Genomic DNA, 20,223 nt, shown 5'->3' with positions numbered 1-20,223 from the left:
GTAAACTGAAAATCTTGGGAAGTAGATTAAAAAATATATATATATGTGTAATAATCCAGAAAGTTTTATAATACACTCACATAAAGCAATTCATTATTATAATCTTAAATCTGAAAATATGAAAGACTCTAGAAAAATTAATATCAATCAACACTGAGTTGAACTTAAAATTAACGAAGAAAGATATCGATAATTCAAAATCAAGCGGTCTGAATTGCATGCAATTTTGAGATGTTGACACAAACTCAAATTGTAAATGTAAGCCGAAAACGGTATCGTTCTGTATGAAAATATATCAGAGAGTTTCGAGGCTCGTTAGGTCAGAGAAGTGTTTGAGGCATATATCGTAATTAAAACACTGCCATTAAATTTCATTGTTGATTTACCTGAGACTATCAGATTTTGAAGGATATCTGATGACGGTCTGATATTAACTGATTTTAAAAGAAGTCCACTAATATTGGACTGTCACAAGTAAAATTTTAGACCGTTGGAACAAAGGAATGAGAAAGTTCGGAAATAGTTGGTTTGTTTGTTTGGTTTTTTTTTAGTATGCCTGTCTCAAATCCTACATGATTTTTATTGCAAACACCATTTTAGCATGGCAAAAGACGGGAGTTGTCTGTTTCGCATAGGGTATTCTTCTCTTTGAAAAATATTATTATTACATTGCTCATAGTATTTCGTATTCGTTTTTTTTAATTTAGATTTTTATGCACGAATCTTATCGGTTGACATAGAGAAAATCAAAGTCTCGGCTTTCATCAGTTCGTAGTTTTGTTACATGTAACGTTAATCATTTTTTAAAAATTGTAGGTACTACTTCTACTCGAGAACCCGGATAGGACAGATTTATCACCGAAGGGATATAGCAAAGGCACGTGAGAAGTATCCGGATGGGCAAACACATTCAGTCATTCAGCCATTAAAATATGGAGGTCAGTTTTCATAAGTGAGAAAACGGTACATAGAATTACCGAAATGCCCGTGATTTACCGAAATGCCCGTCGAAAATACTGAAACGCTCTTCGAAAATACCGAAATACTCATTATAACATCATGAAATGAGGTTTATATGATGCCTTATATCTACATTGTACATGTGTATCAATATCAAATAATAATCGAATTTTATCTGACTATAACCGTGGTTGTTTTTTTCTCCATCAATTGTTTTTGCACTTCAAATTTTATAATATCCCATTTATTGGAAATTATATCTCAAACGGGCTATTTTATCCCATTTGGACGATTGGCCCAACCTGATTAACACAGTTGCCATATCATCTTTCTTCTGTTTTACTTGCTGTGTCAAACTCAGCTCATTCCAGTTCATCTCCCTCAAAAGATGTGAAATTGCTGTACATTTTCTATGTGTGAAAATTTTAGATAATTATTTTTGATGTGAATCATGATGGCAGTCATTGTATCTTGGTTTCTTAGATTTGACTCTTACACCTTTTCCCATGCTACTGGACAATTATGCTTACATTCTGAAAGATTCTAAGTCTGCAGTTGTGGTTGACCCAGGTGATCCTGAACCAGTGATTGTAAGTTTCTTACCAATGTCAAATACCATTATTTCATGGATTTAGATGAAGATCATTACATCTTAGACTTTTATCGTAGAACAAAAAATAAATGATCTGTATCTTTTTTTATAGAATAATGTAATAAAATGAAAAATGTATAAATTTTCAATCTTAGAACTAAATATGCTTATATTTTGTTTCAAACTTAGAAATACCTACGAGACAATGGAATATCCCCAGAGGCTGTCCTTGTCACACACAAACACTGGTGAGTTTGGAATTGTTAAAATGAAGATTAATGTGAAATGGACCATGCATGTCACATAATTAGGGTCTTCCGTTTTCAACGGAAGACCCTCTTGTTATTCTTCGGTTTCTTTTTAGGGTCTTCCGTTTCCAACGGAAGACCCTCTTGTTATTCTATTGTTTCTTTCTATTATTAAGGTCTTCCGTTTTCCAACGGAAGACCTTATTGTTTTCGTTCGGTTTCTTTTTCCCTATTATTAGGGTCTTCCGTTTCCAACGGAAGACCCTTTTGTTATTCTACGGTTTCTTTTTCTTTATTATTCTTTTTTTTCTTTTTCTGACTTTTTTGGAGCGCTATTTCTCAAAAACTGTCCAACCGATTCGCACAAAATTTTCAGGACGGATAAAGCATGATCAGCGCTACATATTATAAAATTTTTAAATGATGACGTCACTTCCGGTTTCAGATATTGACGATTTTGTAAATTTTTAAGGGTCATTTTGTCCACGCATCTCCTCCGAAACTAATCAAGATAGAAGATTGAAATTTTCAGGGATTGTAGATGAATGTATGTAGATGTACCCCCATGCTTCCAATGATGAAAATTGCTCAAGGCCTCAAAGCTCGCCTGAACCTGAAAATTAGCACCAAATTTTTTCACGAAATTTTTGCACATTTTCTGTGATATCTTTTGATGTAAAAATATTTTGTTAAAACATATAATGCAAAAGTTGTTTCAAATTAGACGGGCTTTCGTTTAATATCAAGAAAAAGGGGCTGGCCCCTTAAATTAGGGGCCAAGAGGGCTGTAAAGTCTTCTTACAATAACTCTTTACTGAATAATAATTTGTTATTAATTATAGAAGCAAAAATGTTCATTGTTGGGCTGTTTATCTATACAACACCATACTTAAGTCATATGTTACGTAATTAGGGGTTTCAAGGGGCCAGAAATTCAAAAATTTGATCATTAATATCTGAAAAAGGAGAAATATTTTTAAAAGCAATGTAGAACAAAAGTTGCTCTAAATAATGTTTTGTACAGTATGCTACCTTAAATGTTTTTGTTTATGACCCCATTTAGGAGTTAAAGGGTCGGCCCCTAAAACAAATTTGTACATATATCTCAAGAACGGTTAACATTTCTTGAACACTTGTAGAACAAAATATGTTTGTATTTGCAAGACCTTTCATTTGATATCAAGAAAAAGGGGCTGGCCCCTCAAATTAGGGGCCAAGAGGGCTCTAATGTCTTCTTACAATAACTCTTTACTGAACAATAATTTGTTATTAAATATAGAAGCAAAAATGTTGTTTGTACATCTGTTCATCTATACAGTACCATACCTAAGTCATAAATTATGTAATTAGGGGTTTCAAGGGGCCATAATTCAATATGTTGATCATTAATATCTGAAAAAGGAAAAATATTTTGAAAAGCAATGTAGTACAAAAGAAATAATGTTTTTTACAATATGATACCAAATATTTTGTTGTTAGTGGCCCCGGTAAGGGGTTAAAGGGTCGGCCCCTAAAATACAGTTGTTTAGATATCTCGAGAACGGTTGACAATTCATGAACACTTCTAGAACAAAATATGTTAATATTGGCAAGACCTTTTTTTTGATATCAAGAAAAAGGGCTGACCCTTCAAATTAAGGGCCTGAAGGGCTACTAAGTCTTTTTATAATAACTCTTTTCTGATCAATAATTTGATATAAATCATAAAGCAACAAAGGGGCTTTTATAAAGCTTAATTTAAACTAATATCCGTTTTAAAATCGGACGATGCATTACAGAGATATTGGGATTTAAAAATTGAGTTTTCCGGAAATTTTGATTCCACGTTCTTGGTTAAGGAAATAGTGTTGTGTTCAAAGATAAATTAACTCGTACCTAAAATAATTCGGAAATTGTTAATTCGTACTAAAACACAATCGGATTTTTTTTGTAAAGTCGTTCTTGAAATCAGAAAGGTTTTTGTAAAGTCGTACTTAAAATAATTCGTATTTTGTTAAGTCGTACCAGGACTAATTCGATTTTTATTTTAGTTTTTCTTACTATTGGTATAAGAGCTCTGCTTCTTACAGAAACTTACAGCTTTACTTCCAACATTAACGGAAGACCCACTCGTTGCTTTGCAACGAGCTTTGCTCTAGTTATTATTTTTTTTCTTACAAAATTTGTGCAGGCGATTTCTCGAAAATGGCTGAACCGATTTTCGTGAAACTTTTAGATCTAAAAGATATTAATCCGAACTTAATATACATTTTTTTATTTTGATGACGTCATTTCCGTTCTTGAGAAAATGACGTTTTAACGATTTTCAGAGGGTCGGCTTGTCCAGGGATCTCCTCCTAAACGGTAAAAGATATTGAGTTCAAACTTTCAGGGATTGTAGACAAGAGATTGTAGATGTGCTATTTGGCGTTCATATTTTTCATGCTCAAAAGGCGTTTAAGCTCGCCCGGTCCCGAAAATTGAGACTAAAAAAACGTCGTAATTTTTAATTGTTTTCTTAGTTTGTCTCTTTTCTGAAAAATATTTTGTTAACACTTGTAATGCAAAAAAGATTTATATTTACAAGACCTTTCATTTGATATCAAGAAAAAGGGGCTGGCCCCTCAAATTAAGGGACCAAAGGGCTCTAAAGTCTTTCATCTGTAGCCCTTTACTGAGTGATATTTTGTGAACAGTTATAGAAGCAAATATGTTTATCTTACAGTTATGTATCCAATCAATGCATGTGTTACGTAATTAGGTGTTTTTAAGGGCCAAAAATTCAGAATTTTGATCACATATATCTCAGGAAGGAAAAATATTTTGAAATAAAGTATAGAAGTAAAGATAGTCAAAACGATGTACTAAATAATATGCAATTTTCAAAATTTCGTTAAATGGCCCCTATAAGGAGTTATTGGATCGGCCCCTAAAACGTTCTTTCCTATATATCTCAAGAACGGTAACAAATTTCTAAACACTTGTTGAACAAAATGTGTTGAGATTTAAATGAACTTTTATCTGATATCAAGAAAAAGGGGCTGGCCCCTCAAATTAGGGGACCAAAGGGCTCTAAAGTCTTTTATCTGTAGCCCTTTACTGAGGGATATTTTGTGAACGGTTATAGAAGCAAATATGTTTATCTTACAGTTATTTATCCAAGCAATGTAATGATTTTATCGTGTGTTATGTAATGAGGGTTTTTTAGGGGTCAAGAGTCCAAAACTATGACCACCTATATCTCAAAAAGAAAAAATATTTTGAAATGCAGTATAGAAGAAAAGATGCTAAAAATGATGTACTTAACAACATGCAATCTGCAAAATTTGGTTCAATGGCTCCAATAAGGAGATAAGGGACCGGTGTTATATAGTGCCTTTTCCCCCTAGCCATCTTTCCCCCCGGAAAAATGGCTATATAGCAGTTCTTCCCCCCGGAAAAATGGCTATATAGCAGTTCTTCCCCCACGGAAAGCTGACTATATAGTGGGCTTTCCCCGTTTTTAGAGCCAGGTTACCCTCGCGGAAAACCTACTATATAGTGGATTTTCCCCCATTTTTACTTTCCGGCCATGTTTATTGCGGACCATTCGTGACAATAATTTGCAATAACTGATATGATATTAATTTCTCACCAAAAAGGATAATTATGGCATTTATTAATACAAAGAATTAAATACATGGTTTTTCAACCCCAAATATGAACTAAGGAATGCGCCTTCATTACATGCATGTGTCATCATCGTTTATTTCACCTGTTGTCACCCCTTGTTGAAACACCTTCTACACGGATTTTGGAATACCTTAAATCTTTTTCATCTAATCGATGCTTATCTACAGTTTTGACTTCGTCGTTATGAACACGTGAGAACACATTTGAGTGAAAATACGCCTGTTTGGAAATTTAATTTTCCAATGTATTACCATCAATGTATAAGCTTCTCCCTGGGAACTAACTGACCAATCTTGACTTAATTTTGTAGAGGAAGGGAATAAAAAGTGGAAATGTATTACTCCCTTCGTACAAAAGGCTATCAATTTTAAATTAATACCGTTAGACTTGACGATCTTAAAAACAATTATATATTGCTTCTTCTAAATATCAAACGGGAGACAAGATGCAATAATATGATGAGAAACTGAAATGTTTTAGTTTTACGTTGATTGATGGGGTTCTAAATCATGGTTAAGGGGTTTTTAATTATGTATTAAAAGCATGTGTAAAGTTAGTGTTTACCATTTTGTTTTAAAGTTACGCATATTCATATTTTAAGCACATTTCTACGAAACACGAGATATTATGATGTAAACATTTTAAAAAAACAATTAAATGTCTTCACAACCAGAACAATGTCGGTATCTTTGCTGGTTACTTTGGAAAATGTGAAATGGAGCCTGAACTAACTTTATGTTTACATTGTCACTCACTATTTGCTATTTTTCCACTTTTAAGTTTGCAACGTGATTTATAAATATACAATTTTGAAAACGATGCTATATAAATCAAGATATACGATTCAATTATCTAAAAAAATTATACTATTTGTTTCATATGCTTGCAATAAAGATTTACTTGTGTACCATATTATTTCTTCGAACAATTAAACAAGTCTTCACTTACAGTGACTAAAATCTCGCGGGTATCAAAATTTTAAAAAGGATAGGTACATAAGATATTTGATATAACTCACCGGAAGTAGAATATGTTTGCTTATTTAACATATATAAGATCGTGTAATGATATACCGGTATTCATTCCATGTAAAAAAAAAATTATAAGGAAAACATATTTTAAGTGCTTCCGGTGATGACCGGAAGTGACGACGATTCAAGCAATATATGTTTGTAGAAAGAGAAATGTAAAGAAAAAAAATGTAAATTTTCAAAGAAAAAATAATAAAGAAATTCATTCTAAGCTACGATTGAAAAAATAATTTTAATTGTAGTTGTCCTTCAACAGTGTCTGTGAATTGATTTTCAAAATGGAATACATCCCAGAATACTATTTAAATATTTTATTTTAGTAGTGGTTGTATTTCAGTAGTGGTTGTAAAGTGATTCTTCAGATGAAATACATTCCCAACCAGTATTGAAATAATTTATTTCAATAGTGGGTTTTTTTTTCAATAGCGGTAGCAAAGTGATTTTTCTAATGAAATGCATTCCCAACCACTATTGGAATAATTTGTTTCAATAGTGGTTTTATTTCAATAGTGGTTGCAACATAGCACCACCTCTGGTGAGAAAATGGGATAGAACTTTCCAGAACGGGGTAACCAAGAACGCTTACTTACTAATCAACAAAAAGTGTAGGACGAGTTCATCATGCATCGTGGGTAGATACCTTGGGTTGGACTTCGATTAATACAGAAACTTAATAAATAAAATGGAACAATTATTGCGACTTTAGTATCAATGGAAAGAACTTTTTAGAGCGGGGTGCCAGAAATTGATTGACTAATTGACATCATAGCGGAAAGTGTAGGGGGAGTTAACCTTCTGACGGATACATTGAATCCGACCACTTTGGTTTAAAATAATTATATGCATGCAAATGGATAATAATGCATAGTGTGTTTAAGTTTCATTTTCATACCACGACGGATTGGTTGTAAACCTTTGACATTAATTTTTAAACATTAATGAACACATTATTGTATTCTACGTCTATATTGATAACTGATGTATGCCTAAAACGGGGAAATTTAATGGGGATGCCCCCTCCTCCTCTAGATTGTTTTTACCTGAAATTCTTATTTGGGACAGTCATAGAAATTAAATTGAAAATTGAACTAAAGAATTAAATTTAGAGAGAGATACTTTTAATACCCATCGACTGATTTTAAATAATTGCATTAAAGTTGCAATGTGTATTTTTTATTTAATTTTAAAAAAATAAGACTAGATCTCGTTACGAGTAACGAGTAGGTCTTCAGTCCGATTTTATTTTATTTGATACAATGAAACATCGATACTCTCTGCCAAATCTAAGATCCTGGTGAAACTAGGATTTTTGTCTCGAGACCGGAAACGGACGAACGGAAGCGATTAATGAAAATAAAAGCTAGATTTTTTTTATGCATTTGCCTAGTGTACATCACTATTATCCTAGATGAAACACCAAAGACAATCGGTTAAACTTGTTAAAAAGATGAATGGTATGAACTCTTCTCGTGAGTACCGGTGTTATATAGTGCCTTTTCCCCCTAGCCATCTTTCCCCCCGGAAAAATGGCTATATAGCAGTTCTTCCCCCACGGAAAGCTGACTATATAGTGGGCTTTCCCCGTTTTTAGAGCCAGGTTACCCTCGCGGAAAACCTACTATATAGTGGATTTTCCCCCATTTTTACTTTCCGGCCATGTTTATTGCGGACCATTCGTGACAATAATTTGCAATAACTGATATGATATTAATTTCTCACCAAAAAGGATAATTATGGCATTTATTAATACAAAGAATTAAATACATGGTTTTTCGACCCCAAATATGAACTAAGGAATGCGCCTTCATTACATGCATGTGTCATCATCGTTTATTTCACCTGTTGTCACCCCTTGTTGAAACACCTTCTACACGGATTTCGGAATACCTTAAATCTTTTTCATCTAATCGATGCTTATCTACAGTTTTGACTTCGTCGTTATGAACACGTGAGAACACATTTGAGTGAAAATACGCCTGTTTGGAAATTTAATTTTCCAATGTATTACCATCAATGTATAAGCTTCTCCCTGGGAACTAACTGACCAATCTTGACTTAATTTTGTAGAGGAAGGGAATAAAAAGTGGAAATGTATTACTCCCTTCGTACAAAAGGCTATCAATTTTAAATTAATACCGTTAGACTTGACGATCTTAAAAACAATTATATATTGCTTCTTCTAAATATCAAACGGGAGACAAGATGCAATAATATGATGAGAAACTGAAATGTTTTAGTTTTACGTTGATTGATGGGGTTCTAAATCATGGTTAAGGGGTTTTTAATTATGTATTAAAAGCATGTGTAAAGTTAGTGTTTACCATTTTGTTTTAAAGTTACGCATATTCATATTTTAAGCACATTTCTACGAAACACGAGATATTATGATGTAAACATTTTAAAAAAACAATTAAATGTCTTCACAACCAGAACAATGTCGGTATCTTTGCTGGTTACTTTGGAAAATGTGAAATGGAGCCTGAACTAACTTTATGTTTACATTGTCACTCACTATTTGCTATTTTTCCACTTTTAAGTTTGCAACGTGATTTATAAATATACAATTTTGAAAACGATGCTATATAAATCAAGATATACGATTCAATTATCTAAAAAAATTATACTATTTGTTTCATATGCTTGCAATAAAGATTTACTTGTGTACCATATTATTTCTTCGAACAATTAAACAAGTCTTTAGGGTAATTAAAAAAACAAAACAAAAAACAACAAACACATGTACATATATTGTGATGAGCTGACTTTTTTTTAAAATATAAGCTTTTTCTTCTAATCAACTAACAAGTAAAAAAGTCGTATATGCGCTTGGTTATTTATTTTTGATTTTCGGTTTCTCCTTTTAAGTATAAAAGTTCATTGATTTATTTATCTAATTATTTATTATATCGTTAGTCATCTTATGAATTGATTAAGTGTTTTGAAGAATAATGAATTTTACCCGCGTACCTTTTTTTAAAAAAAATGTGTTCTTAAATTCAAAATAAAACGCAGCAAAATTAAACGTTTTGATAAAGAAATATATGAGTGATTGTGTATTTTTGAATGATGTTTTTACTTTTAAATGACCGTAAAAATATGTTCATGTGGTCATCATCTATAGTTTTTGAGATATGGGGCCCTAAAAAATACATATTCTTTATAATTGGATTTCAAACATCGGGCTCGAAAATAACAAAGGCTCCTACCCTGCATGGGGGCTTAACTTTTCGGTCTCATCTACTAGTGGTATACCACTATCACTGTGAAAATATGATTAATTGGTCATCTCTAGACTTTGAGTTCCCACTTATAGAACACTATTCAATCATTATAATGGGGTTTTAATCATCAGGCCCTGAAACATCAAGGGCCCCTACCCTGACGGCTGAAATTTTCAGAGTCATTTTCAAGTGGTAAACCACTGCCACTATAAAAAAGATGGTGATATGGTCATCTCTAGTTTATGGGACATTAGACCCTAAAGAACATGCACTACAATTATTATAATAGGATTTTAAAAATCGGGCTCTGAAACATCGGAAACCAAATTTCTCTTAAACAGAGGTTTAGCCTGAATGAAATTTTCACAAACAGACAAACAGTCTGATAAATTTATCAAGAAATTCTTAAAACATTCACGTTTAATACAATTTCAAAACACAGAATTATGCATATAAGTGTATAACTTGTAAAACTTTTTTCATTAAATTACCTAAATTAAGTTCTATGTGTAATTCCATTACACACATGTTCAACTTTCAGCATTGTCTATAAAAATAATAAATCGGCAAAACGAAACTTAACCTGTACAGATGAATGCAGATATAGATGTATGCAACCTGGGAGTGTAGAAACATTGATTTTAATCCTTACTGGATTTCCATAATTATTTTTTATAAAATCTGAACCAAAAACGTGAGGGAGAAACCCTACTATGGGGGAAACGCTACTATATAGTAGGTTTCCCCCCGGGGGGAAATGCAACTATATAGTAGGTTTTCCGGGAGGAAAACCTACTATGGGGGAAAAACTGCTATACAACACCGGCCCCTAAAACTTTTTCTTCTAAGATATCTCAAGAACAGTAACGAATTCTAAACACTTGTTGAACAAAGCACTTACACCTGTAACAAAATACCGGTAGTATCTGGCCCCCTAGAATGTAGACCCTGTTTTTTTTTTATTCTAAATCATGTTTAACTGTTAAATAGCAAAATCAAGATAGAACAAATTCTAAAATCAGACGGAAGACCTCTTCGTTGCTCGCAACGAGATCGTGTCTAGTTATTATTATTCTTTTTATTTTTTTTTCTGACTCCTTTTCGGTTTTATAACTCAAAAAGTTTACAACCGATTTTCATGAAATTTTCAGAGGTTGTGTGCAACTATAATACCTCAAAGTTTGTGAAGTTCCTTTGAAAACGTCAGTTCCGTTTTTACGTTACGTCATTTTTAAAATTTTCAAAAGGTCATTTTGTCCGCGGCGTTTCTCAAAAACGCTTTAAGATAGAGGCTTGAAATTTTCAATGGTTATGATTTAATCGATTTACCTCTGTAATAAGGCTGGAAATGAAAATCTGTCACTTCCGGTCGAAACCGGAAGGGAATCAAATTTTTCGAAAAAATGAATTTTCTGATCAATTCAAAAATGAATATGTGTTTTATAAAGCTTATTAAGCTGAATCTAACACTGAAAGCCGTTTTAAAATCGGACGATGCATTACAGAGATATACGAGTTCAAAAAACGATTTTTCCGGAAATTTTGATTCCGCGTCCTTGGTTTAAAAAATAGCGTAATGTTTAAAGTAAAATCAACTCGTACCAAAAATTATTGTTTAGTCGTACTTGAACACATTCGGATTTTTTTGTTAAGTCGTTCTTGAAATCGAAAAGGTTTTTGTTAAGTCGTACTTAGAATCATTCGTATTTTGTTAAGTCGTACCAGGAATAATTCGATTTTTGTTCATCTTTTTATTTAAGTTACTCTTGTCATTGGTTTAAGAGCTCTGCTTCTTACAGGAACTTCCAGCTTTACTTCTGACATTAAAGGAAGACCCACTCGTTGCTTTGCAACGAGCTTTGCTCTAGTTATTATTATACTTTTTCTTTTTTTTCTGACTCCTTCTCGGCTTTATAACTCCAAAAGTTTCCAACCGATTTTAGTGAAATTTTCAGAGATAATGTGAAACTATTATAGCTCAAAGATGTCAAAGTTTCCTTGACAACGTCACTTCCGTTTTGATGTAATGTCATTTTTAAAATTTTCAAAAAGTCATTTTGTCCGCAGCGTTTCTCAAAAACGTTTTAAGATAGAGGCCTGAAATTTTCAATGGTTATGATTTGGTCGATTTACCTCTGTAATAAGGCTGGAAATGAAAATCTGTTACTTCCGGTCGAAACCGGAAGTGAAACAAATTTTTCGAAAAAATGAATTTTCTGATCAAATCAAAAATGAATATGTGTTTTGTAGAGCTTATTAAACTGAATCTAACACTGAAAGCCTTTTAAAAATCGGACGATGCATTACAGAGATATTGGGGTTTAAAAATTGATTTTTCCGGAAATTTTGATTCCGCGTCCTTGGTTTAAAAAATAGCGTAATGTTCAAAGTAAAATTAACTCGTACCAAAAATAATTGTTAAGTCGTACTTGAACACATTCGGATTTTTTTTTGTTAAGTCGTTCTTGAGATCGGAAAAGTTTTTGTTAAGTCGTACTTAATATCATTCGTATTTTGTTAAGTCGTACCAGGAATAATTCGATTTTTAGCTCACCGAGACGAAGTCAAGGAGAGCTTATGCTATACCCTCGGCGTCGGCGGTGGCGTCGGCGTCGGCGTCCGGACCTGGTTAAAGTTTTTGTTGCAGGTCCTGTATCTAAGCTATTACTTGTCCTATCTTCACCAAACTTGCATGGATGATGCATCTGGACCTACTTATGGACTTGAAAGTCTTGGATGCTGAATCTGGGTCCTAAATTTCAGATGCTGGAGGAGGTTAAGGTTGTTGGACCAGGTTAAAGTTTTTGTTGCAGGTGCCCTTTGATAGCAGTATCTTAGTTACTGCTGGTCTGTACTTCACCAAACTTGCATGGATGGTGTGCCTTATGATACTGATGCACCAGACAGGCTTGAGTGCTGAATCTGAGCTATAGGTTTCGGATGCTGGAGGAGGTTAAGGTTTTTGGAGCAGGTTAAAGTTTTTGTTGCGGGTGCCCATTGATAGCAATATCTAAGTTACTACTGGTCCTAACTTCACCAAACTTGTATGGATGATGCGTCTTATGATACTGATGCACCTGACAAGCTTGAATGCTGAATCTGAGCAATAGGTTTCGGATGCTGGAAGAGGTTAAGGTTTTTAGAGCTGGTTAAAGTTTTTGTTGCAGGTGCCCTCTAATGATTATATCTTAGTTACTACTGGTCCTAACTTCACCAAACTTGTATGGATGGTGCGTCTTATGATACTGATGCACCTGACAAGCTTGAATGCTGAATCTGAGCAATAGGTTTCGGATGCTGGAGGAGGTTAAGGTTTTAAGAGCTGGTTAGATAAAGTTTTTGAAACAGGTGCCCTCTGATGATGATATCTTAGTTATTACTTGTCCTTACTTCACCAGACTTCCATGGATGGTGTGTCTTATGATACTGATGCACCTGACAGGCTTGAATGCATAGTCTGGTTTCGGATGCTGGATAAAGTTAAGTTTTTAGGAACAGGTCACATGTTTAATAGATGATAGTACTATTTCAAACTTGCATAGTTGATTTAACTGTAATATGAATGAATCGCAGAGGTAGCTTCAGATGCAGAGCTTGTTCTCCATTATCAAGGATGCTAAAAAATAAATCTTAGTTATTACTGGTCCTAACTTCACCAAACTTGAATGGATGGTGTGTCTTATGATACAGATGCACCTGACAGGCATGGATGCTGAATCTGAGCCATAGGTTGCCGATGCTGGAGGAAGTTAAGGTTTTAATTGCTAGTGCCCTCTGATGATGATATCTTAGTTATTACTGGTCCAAACTTCACCAAAATTGCATGGATGATGTGTCTTATGATACAAATGCACCTGATGGGCTTGAATGCTGAATCTGAGCCATAGGTTTCGGATGCTGGATGAGGTTTACTTTTAAGGAACAGGTCACATGTTTTATAGATGATAGCTTGCATAGTTGATTTAACTTTATTATAAATTAAATGCAGAGGTTGCTTCAGAAGCAGAGCCTGATCTCCATTATCAAGGATGCTAAAGAAATCTCCTACCTCACTCAAACCAGCTCGATAGATAGATGTGTTTGTTGATAAATGATATAACATGATTCCTATGATAAAGTATTGTATGATATGAAACAATATTGTTTGATATGATACAATATGATATCATATGTTATATTATAAAAAGTTATACGATACGATATGATATTGTATCAATTTTTTTGATATTTTATGATATGATTATGTATCATGATATTGTTATGTATAGTATTGTATATTATGATACAATATTGTATAATATTATATTGTATTTTTAATTTATTATTTTATCACATGATACAATTACATAAGATATTGCAAAATATTATATTGTATCCTATGATACAATATTGTATATTCTATAATATTGTATCATACAATATTGTATAATATGATATTGGTTTCAGTAATATAGAATTATATCACATGAAATTGTATTATATGATATTGTAATATTATATAATATTGTATCATACGATATTGTATGATATGATATTGGTTTTTATGATATATTATCATATCACATGAAATTGTATTATATGATATTGTAATATATTTTATTGTGTCATATGATGCAATATGTATAATATAATAATGTATTTTATAATATTTTACCATATCACATAATGTTGTATCATTTGATAAGATACAATGTTGGAATCAAATTATATTGTATTTTATGATATAATATCATATAATGTATCAAATATGTTTCAGTGTCATTCAATACAATATCATTCTATATTATACAATATAATATCATGTTTCAGTGTTATGATGTATTATGTAATATGATATTGTAATATGATACTATATTGTATTATATTTTATGATATTGTATTATGTGATCAAATACAATATGGTATAACACAATACAATGTCATATCATACGTTACAATATCAAATCTCATTATTGTTTATTACGGTATTTTATTTATTATATGATATATATTATATTAGAAATATGACATGATGCAATATTTAATTTTATATCATTGTATTGATTAACATATGAACATATGATTATCATAAAAAAAATTATCAGATGATATACGATATTTTGTCAAAACAGAATCCATGAATATCCAAGATCATAAAGTATGATTTTCATATAAAATGATAAAGGTGGACTTATGAAGGTGATGTCTCATAAGGGTGATGCTCCGTCTCGGTGAGCTTAGTAATCTATGATTACCTATGTTTTTTTCATCTTTTTATTTTAGTTATTATTGTTGTTGGTTTAAGAGCTCTGCTTCTTACAGGAACTTCCAGCTTTACTTCCGACATTAACGGAAGACCCACTCGTTGCTTTGCAACGAGCTTTGCTCTAGTTTTGTCTATGATTAAGAAAAGCATGTAGGAAAGGTTACTGATTCAAATAAAACTTAATTGTTTCAGTGATAAGAGTCTTTTATCTATTGGATTTTGATACAGTATATGTATCTATTCTTTACCATGATTGCAGTTTGTATATATTTGGAACCATTTCAAAAGTTCAATTACTGGTATAACTATTTTGAAAACAGAATGCATTTATCATTATAGGGATCACAGTGGTGGAAACCAAGAAATGAAGCGCCAGTACCCTAACATCAGAATTTACGGTGGAATTCATGACAATGTAAACAATGTTACAGAGTAAGTAATTTTTTGTTGAGTTACCTTAAAGTATGTTTATTTTTTTTTTTCCAGAAAATTTCTTTTGTCACTTTCTTGCTTTTTATTTTATCAAAAGTATACATAGCTTAGTATGAACATGCATATTTTTAAGTTAAATTTTGTTACTTTCATTAAAAAAAAATTAAAAGAGCAATCACAAGGGTGGATTTTAATTTTTTTTTGGGGGGGGGGGGGGGGTCAAAGAAGGAATAAAGAAATAATGATATCTATTGCAATGATAAGTATTCTAGATACTTCTTTTTCAAACTGTTTGTTTTGTGATAAATTATGCATAACTAAGATCATAATAAAATTTGCAGGTAACGATTTGTGTATTGAGCATTGAAATTTTTTTTTTCAAAAAGAAAAAAATATCATAATTTTGTATCATATAATTTAATGTTTGAAGCAATGTCAATGACCAGGATACTTTGTCGTTCGGTGACATGCGTTTCACGGTTCACTTCACCCCTGGCCACACAGAGGGGCATGTCGTGTACCTGTTGGACGGGGCTCCCTATGGGATGTCTGACTCTTTGTTCTCTGGGGACCATCTCTTTCTTGGAGGTTGTGGTAAGAACGAATAATAAGTTGAATTCTAGCAAATGCAGAGTGAAGGAGGTTAAAGAAAAAAAACCAAACTTAGGAAGACGGCTAGAGAGTACATTGTGCAATGTAGCTATTCTAGACATGTACATATAATTGCCATTAAATGGTTTAATGAAAATATTTTGAAAAGTCAGCTGAATTACATTGTGCCAGTAAAAGTTTAATCTAAATAGTTTTGTATAACCTAGACATGTGTATAATTATACATGTGCATGTTAAATGTAGATGTATTTATTGCTGCTAATGCAGATGTACATGTATTTACTGCTGCTGTAGCAGTGATACATGTAGATACACAGATACAAATAATTCAGACAACAACTGTATACCAATCTATACTTAGTTTAATATTCACATTTCATAATTAATTGCTCTCCATTGCTTTGTTCAGGGAGGATGTTTGAGGCGGCTCCCTCTGTCATGCTTGGCTCTCTTGACAAAGTGTCCAACTTCAGGGGAGACGTACTGATGTGGCCAGGTAAATGTGCTTGATGTACATGTATGTATGTTTAAGGAATTTCATAAAATGAAAAATACAAAACACTGGGAATTATTCCTACAAATATAACCATGAGTATGGTTGGAATGGAAAGGTGTTTTTTAAAAGGTTTTTTTTTTATTGTCTGTTATTTTTTATAGGCCACGAGTATGCGAAAGATAATTTGGATTTTGCTTGCCACTTAGAAAACTCCAATGAAGAGTCAAAGGTAATAATGTGTTAGTGTTAAATTTAATAGTAAACACAAATTCAAACTGTGTGCAAGTGTTTCTAGAGGTGTCCAATACCCAGTGAAATCATGCAAGACTGCATTGACTGAATTGAAATCATGTACTGTATACAGGGTTATTTTCACCCTATGTAATTTTCGCACTTTTACACTTGCAAGTGATTTCGCCCGTCTTGAATTTGCCCAGATGCAGTTGTGTTAACAGGGATATTATTTACAACATAGAATTTGCACAGTCTTAAATTTGCCCTCTGACAACGAGGGCGAACGTTGTGAAAATAAAACGGGGGCAAATATTTCCCTGTCAAGATACATGATATCTAGACAATATCTTATAATAATGTGTGACTGAGCTTTTGATTTAGATGCCCCTGTATCTGATTTGATACTCTGTGTGAGTTGATGAGTAGGTACCCACCATTCTTTATAAAACATGTATTAAAACTTGAACATCTTTGTATTTGTTTTTTAAAGAAAAAGTATGAATGGATTATGAGTCAGCGAGAAAAAAATCTATGCACAGTAAGTATAGCAACAAGTTGTTGTTTTTTTATATTGCCTTTTCTTGAATCAAGGTACTTTACTTCACCGAGACTTATACTTTTTAAGACACTATGTTACAAGATGGCGATATAAATGTTTTAACTTTAGTTAAAATGTTTGTATTGATCGATTTAGATGTATATCACCATAGATCAGTGGTTAAAGTATCAGGCTTGTGAACCGCAGATCATGAGTTCGAATCCTCCTGCATGCAAGGGCTTTTGTTTATATTAACTAAATGAAATTTTTGAAAATATCATTTTTTATCCAAAATTTTTTCGCCTATTTGACATATATCTTTCTTATCCATCATGCTTTCTATCAAAATCAAGTACTGATAATTTTCTGCGGATTTGAGAAAATATTTCAAGGTGTAGTGAGGCACGTTAAGAATTAGAATTGAACAATATGTACATGTAAGAGCATTCATTGAGCTCATTGCAATTGTATAAAAGAAGATTTTTAAGAGTTACTTCCCTTCATGAGAATTATACAACACAGTAATACTTAGACATGCAATCATTTTGACCTTTGGTCAGTGCCCATCATCTTATCATTGTTACATTTGCTTAGTGTCCATCTACCATTGAAGAGGAGAGGTCTTATAATCCATTTTTGAGGACGTCGGAGCGCAGTGTGATAGAAGCCGTGAGCGTCGGCAGTGAAATAGAAGATGGGGTTTCAGACGAGACCAGGGCCAAAATTTTGAAGGAGATTAGAACCATGAAAGACAACTACAAGTACAAACTATAGGCAGGTTATCTTACACACCCAGTACTTATAAGTGTACCACTTATACATGTACCACACTCAGTTAGGGAGTACGAGAATATGATTTCTTCATGCTCATACATAATATCTTTACATTTTATATGATATATTGTTTGTCAGTACACTGTATCTCCGAATGGGCATTGAATTCTACTTATGTTCATATATAAGGTTTGATATATTGAATATTTTTCCTTACACCATATATTCAACATGTTATATGCAAGACAAATAAGAGACGAATAGGCTGAACATAGATTTGGAAACATTACTGGTTCATTAAATGTACATTTTATTATATGTTCAACATATTGTTTAGATTAACTTATTTTAAGATTTAAATATAGTTTAACATATTTTGAGTTCTAACATTTCTAAAACCAAAATTACAATTTTTTATTTGAATGCCTTAGTACATGTACCATGTACATCCATACCGGTATATATCATATAAATGTGTGTGGGTTTTCCTTGTTTAAATGAAAGTTACATTCAAAATCTAACCGTAATTTACATTAAATTTGTAGCAGGAATATTTTAAAACTGTATTCTAACTTTGAAATCTAAATGAGTAAAGATCGAATTTACCATCTGCCATTTTTAATACCATCTGACAGGTGTCTACTTTGATATTACCCACAGAACAAAAGCTTATTCCTTACAAAACACATTTTAAACTATTTATTTATACTTATATAATTTGTTGATATTATATGTACAGTGTATATTAGTTTTAGTCTGTGATGTAACATAAGTACTGTAGATTTTGTGATATACAATACATGATTGTGTGTGATATTTAAATGCCAGTTTCACGTGATCAGCAGTGACTTGAATCTCTTTTTTGTCCACTTGCTGTATCAACCAAATACATGTACTAACCAACATGGTTGTCAGAATTTTTACACAGTTTGTCATGGAGAAACTGTAATTTTTAGCATTTATACCAAAAAAAGCCAAAAAATCAGTTCAATTATTTTTAGTCTGATTCAGTTTTTGCTGTGAATATCTCTTTAGGTTTAAGAATGAAGCTATAGTGTATGTTTCATAACTACATTGCAAATTGAATTTTATGCAAAAGATACAGTTTTATAAATAAATGTTTTACAGTTTACTGATTTTTAAGCAGTTTTTAAATGACCGACACCCCAAGCCATGCTTTTGAAATTTACATAGGAGTTGTGTGCCTTTGTACACATGTCATTTTATATTTGAAGCCATACCCTTCCACTTAATTTTGTTTTGTTCTGTACATATATTTATACCCAATATATATTGTACACATAACTGTGTTAATACAGGGTGAAACAAAAGTTATGTTGTGATATCATTGTTTTATACTTCCTTCATGATCACTTATTTTATTTATAATATAAGTATTCTCAGTGTTCATAAAATATGAAAGAAAATAAATTTCATTTTACAATTTAATGACAGACAGAGTGTTCTCTTTGTGAAAACTGTGTAAGGACTGTCTAAAAATAATCAGGCATATCAGGTATTTGGAAAGATGTTCAAAGTCAGCTCTGCATGTACAGAATACTTTGTGTATAGATGGTGTACAATGTGTTATAGTTGCTTGCTGTCAGCTAGACTTATATAAGAATACAATTTATTTGGATGTTTGCAGTCAGCTAGTATAAGAATATACATGTGATAGGTGTCAGCTGCACACTGACTGTCAGCTAGTAAAACAATATACATGTACATGTACATGTACAAAGACAATCAACTGTCACCTGATATACAGTATAAAAGGTGTGTCAGCTATTCATTGTCAGCTTGTTTACAAAAAACAAGGTACAAGTTACAACTGGTGTTACTGGCTTCAGTCTGATATATATTGTACAACAATATATAAGTTGTTTCAGTCAGTCTTATGCAATATACTGTACAAGGCTTACTACTTGTTTACTTACCATATCTGATATTCTATATATAAGGTGGATAACATTTACCTGACTGTCATCTGATATACAATTAATTAAATACAATTTGGATGACACTTTAACACTGACTCTAATTATGCCCCCCTTCGGAGAAGGGAGGGCATATTGCTTTGCTGCTGTCCGTCTCTCTGTCGGTATGTCGGTCCACCAGTTTCCGTTCATTTTCTTCACAGAGGATGAACATCTTGAAATGAAATTTGTTATACAGGTTTAGCAATTTTT

At 32.4% G+C, this 20,223-nt stretch overlaps 1 protein-coding gene across 1 annotated transcript; it reads left to right on the top strand.

Moving 5' to 3' along the window:
- Positions 1-566: 566 nt before the first annotated feature.
- LOC128181587 (probable hydrolase PNKD) lies at positions 567-19,488 on the top strand. The gene is made up of 10 exons (XM_052850044.1): positions 567-636; positions 817-938; positions 1,444-1,550; positions 1,742-1,800; positions 15,288-15,380; positions 15,811-15,974; positions 16,402-16,488; positions 16,650-16,717; positions 17,213-17,260; positions 17,855-19,488. Exons 1-10 carry the CDS (start codon positions 602-604, stop codon positions 18,032-18,034), a joined length of 963 nt encoding a protein of 320 aa, XP_052706004.1. The 5' UTR covers positions 567-601; the 3' UTR covers positions 18,035-19,488.
- Positions 19,489-20,223: the final 735 nt, after the last annotated feature.

This window comes from Crassostrea angulata, chromosome 4 (genome assembly GCF_025612915.1).
Source record: "Crassostrea angulata isolate pt1a10 chromosome 4, ASM2561291v2, whole genome shotgun sequence".
NCBI lineage: Eukaryota > Metazoa > Mollusca > Bivalvia > Ostreida > Ostreidae > Magallana > Magallana angulata.
This window is presented reverse-complemented; position numbering and strand designations above follow the sequence as displayed.

What these genes read in the sequence shown, in the direction of transcription:
- LOC128181587 (XM_052850044.1), top strand. Translation starts at nt 602, where the DNA reads ATGGCAAAAGACGGGAGTTGTCTGTTTCGCATAGG. An exon ending in AATGTAAACAATGTTACAGA is followed by an intron (nt 15,381 to 15,810) that starts GTAAGTAATTTT and finishes TAATGTTTGAAG; the next exon opens with CAATGTCAATGACCAGGATA. An exon ending in TCTCTTTCTTGGAGGTTGTG is followed by an intron (nt 15,975 to 16,401) that starts GTAAGAACGAAT and finishes TGCTTTGTTCAG; the next exon opens with GGAGGATGTTTGAGGCGGCT.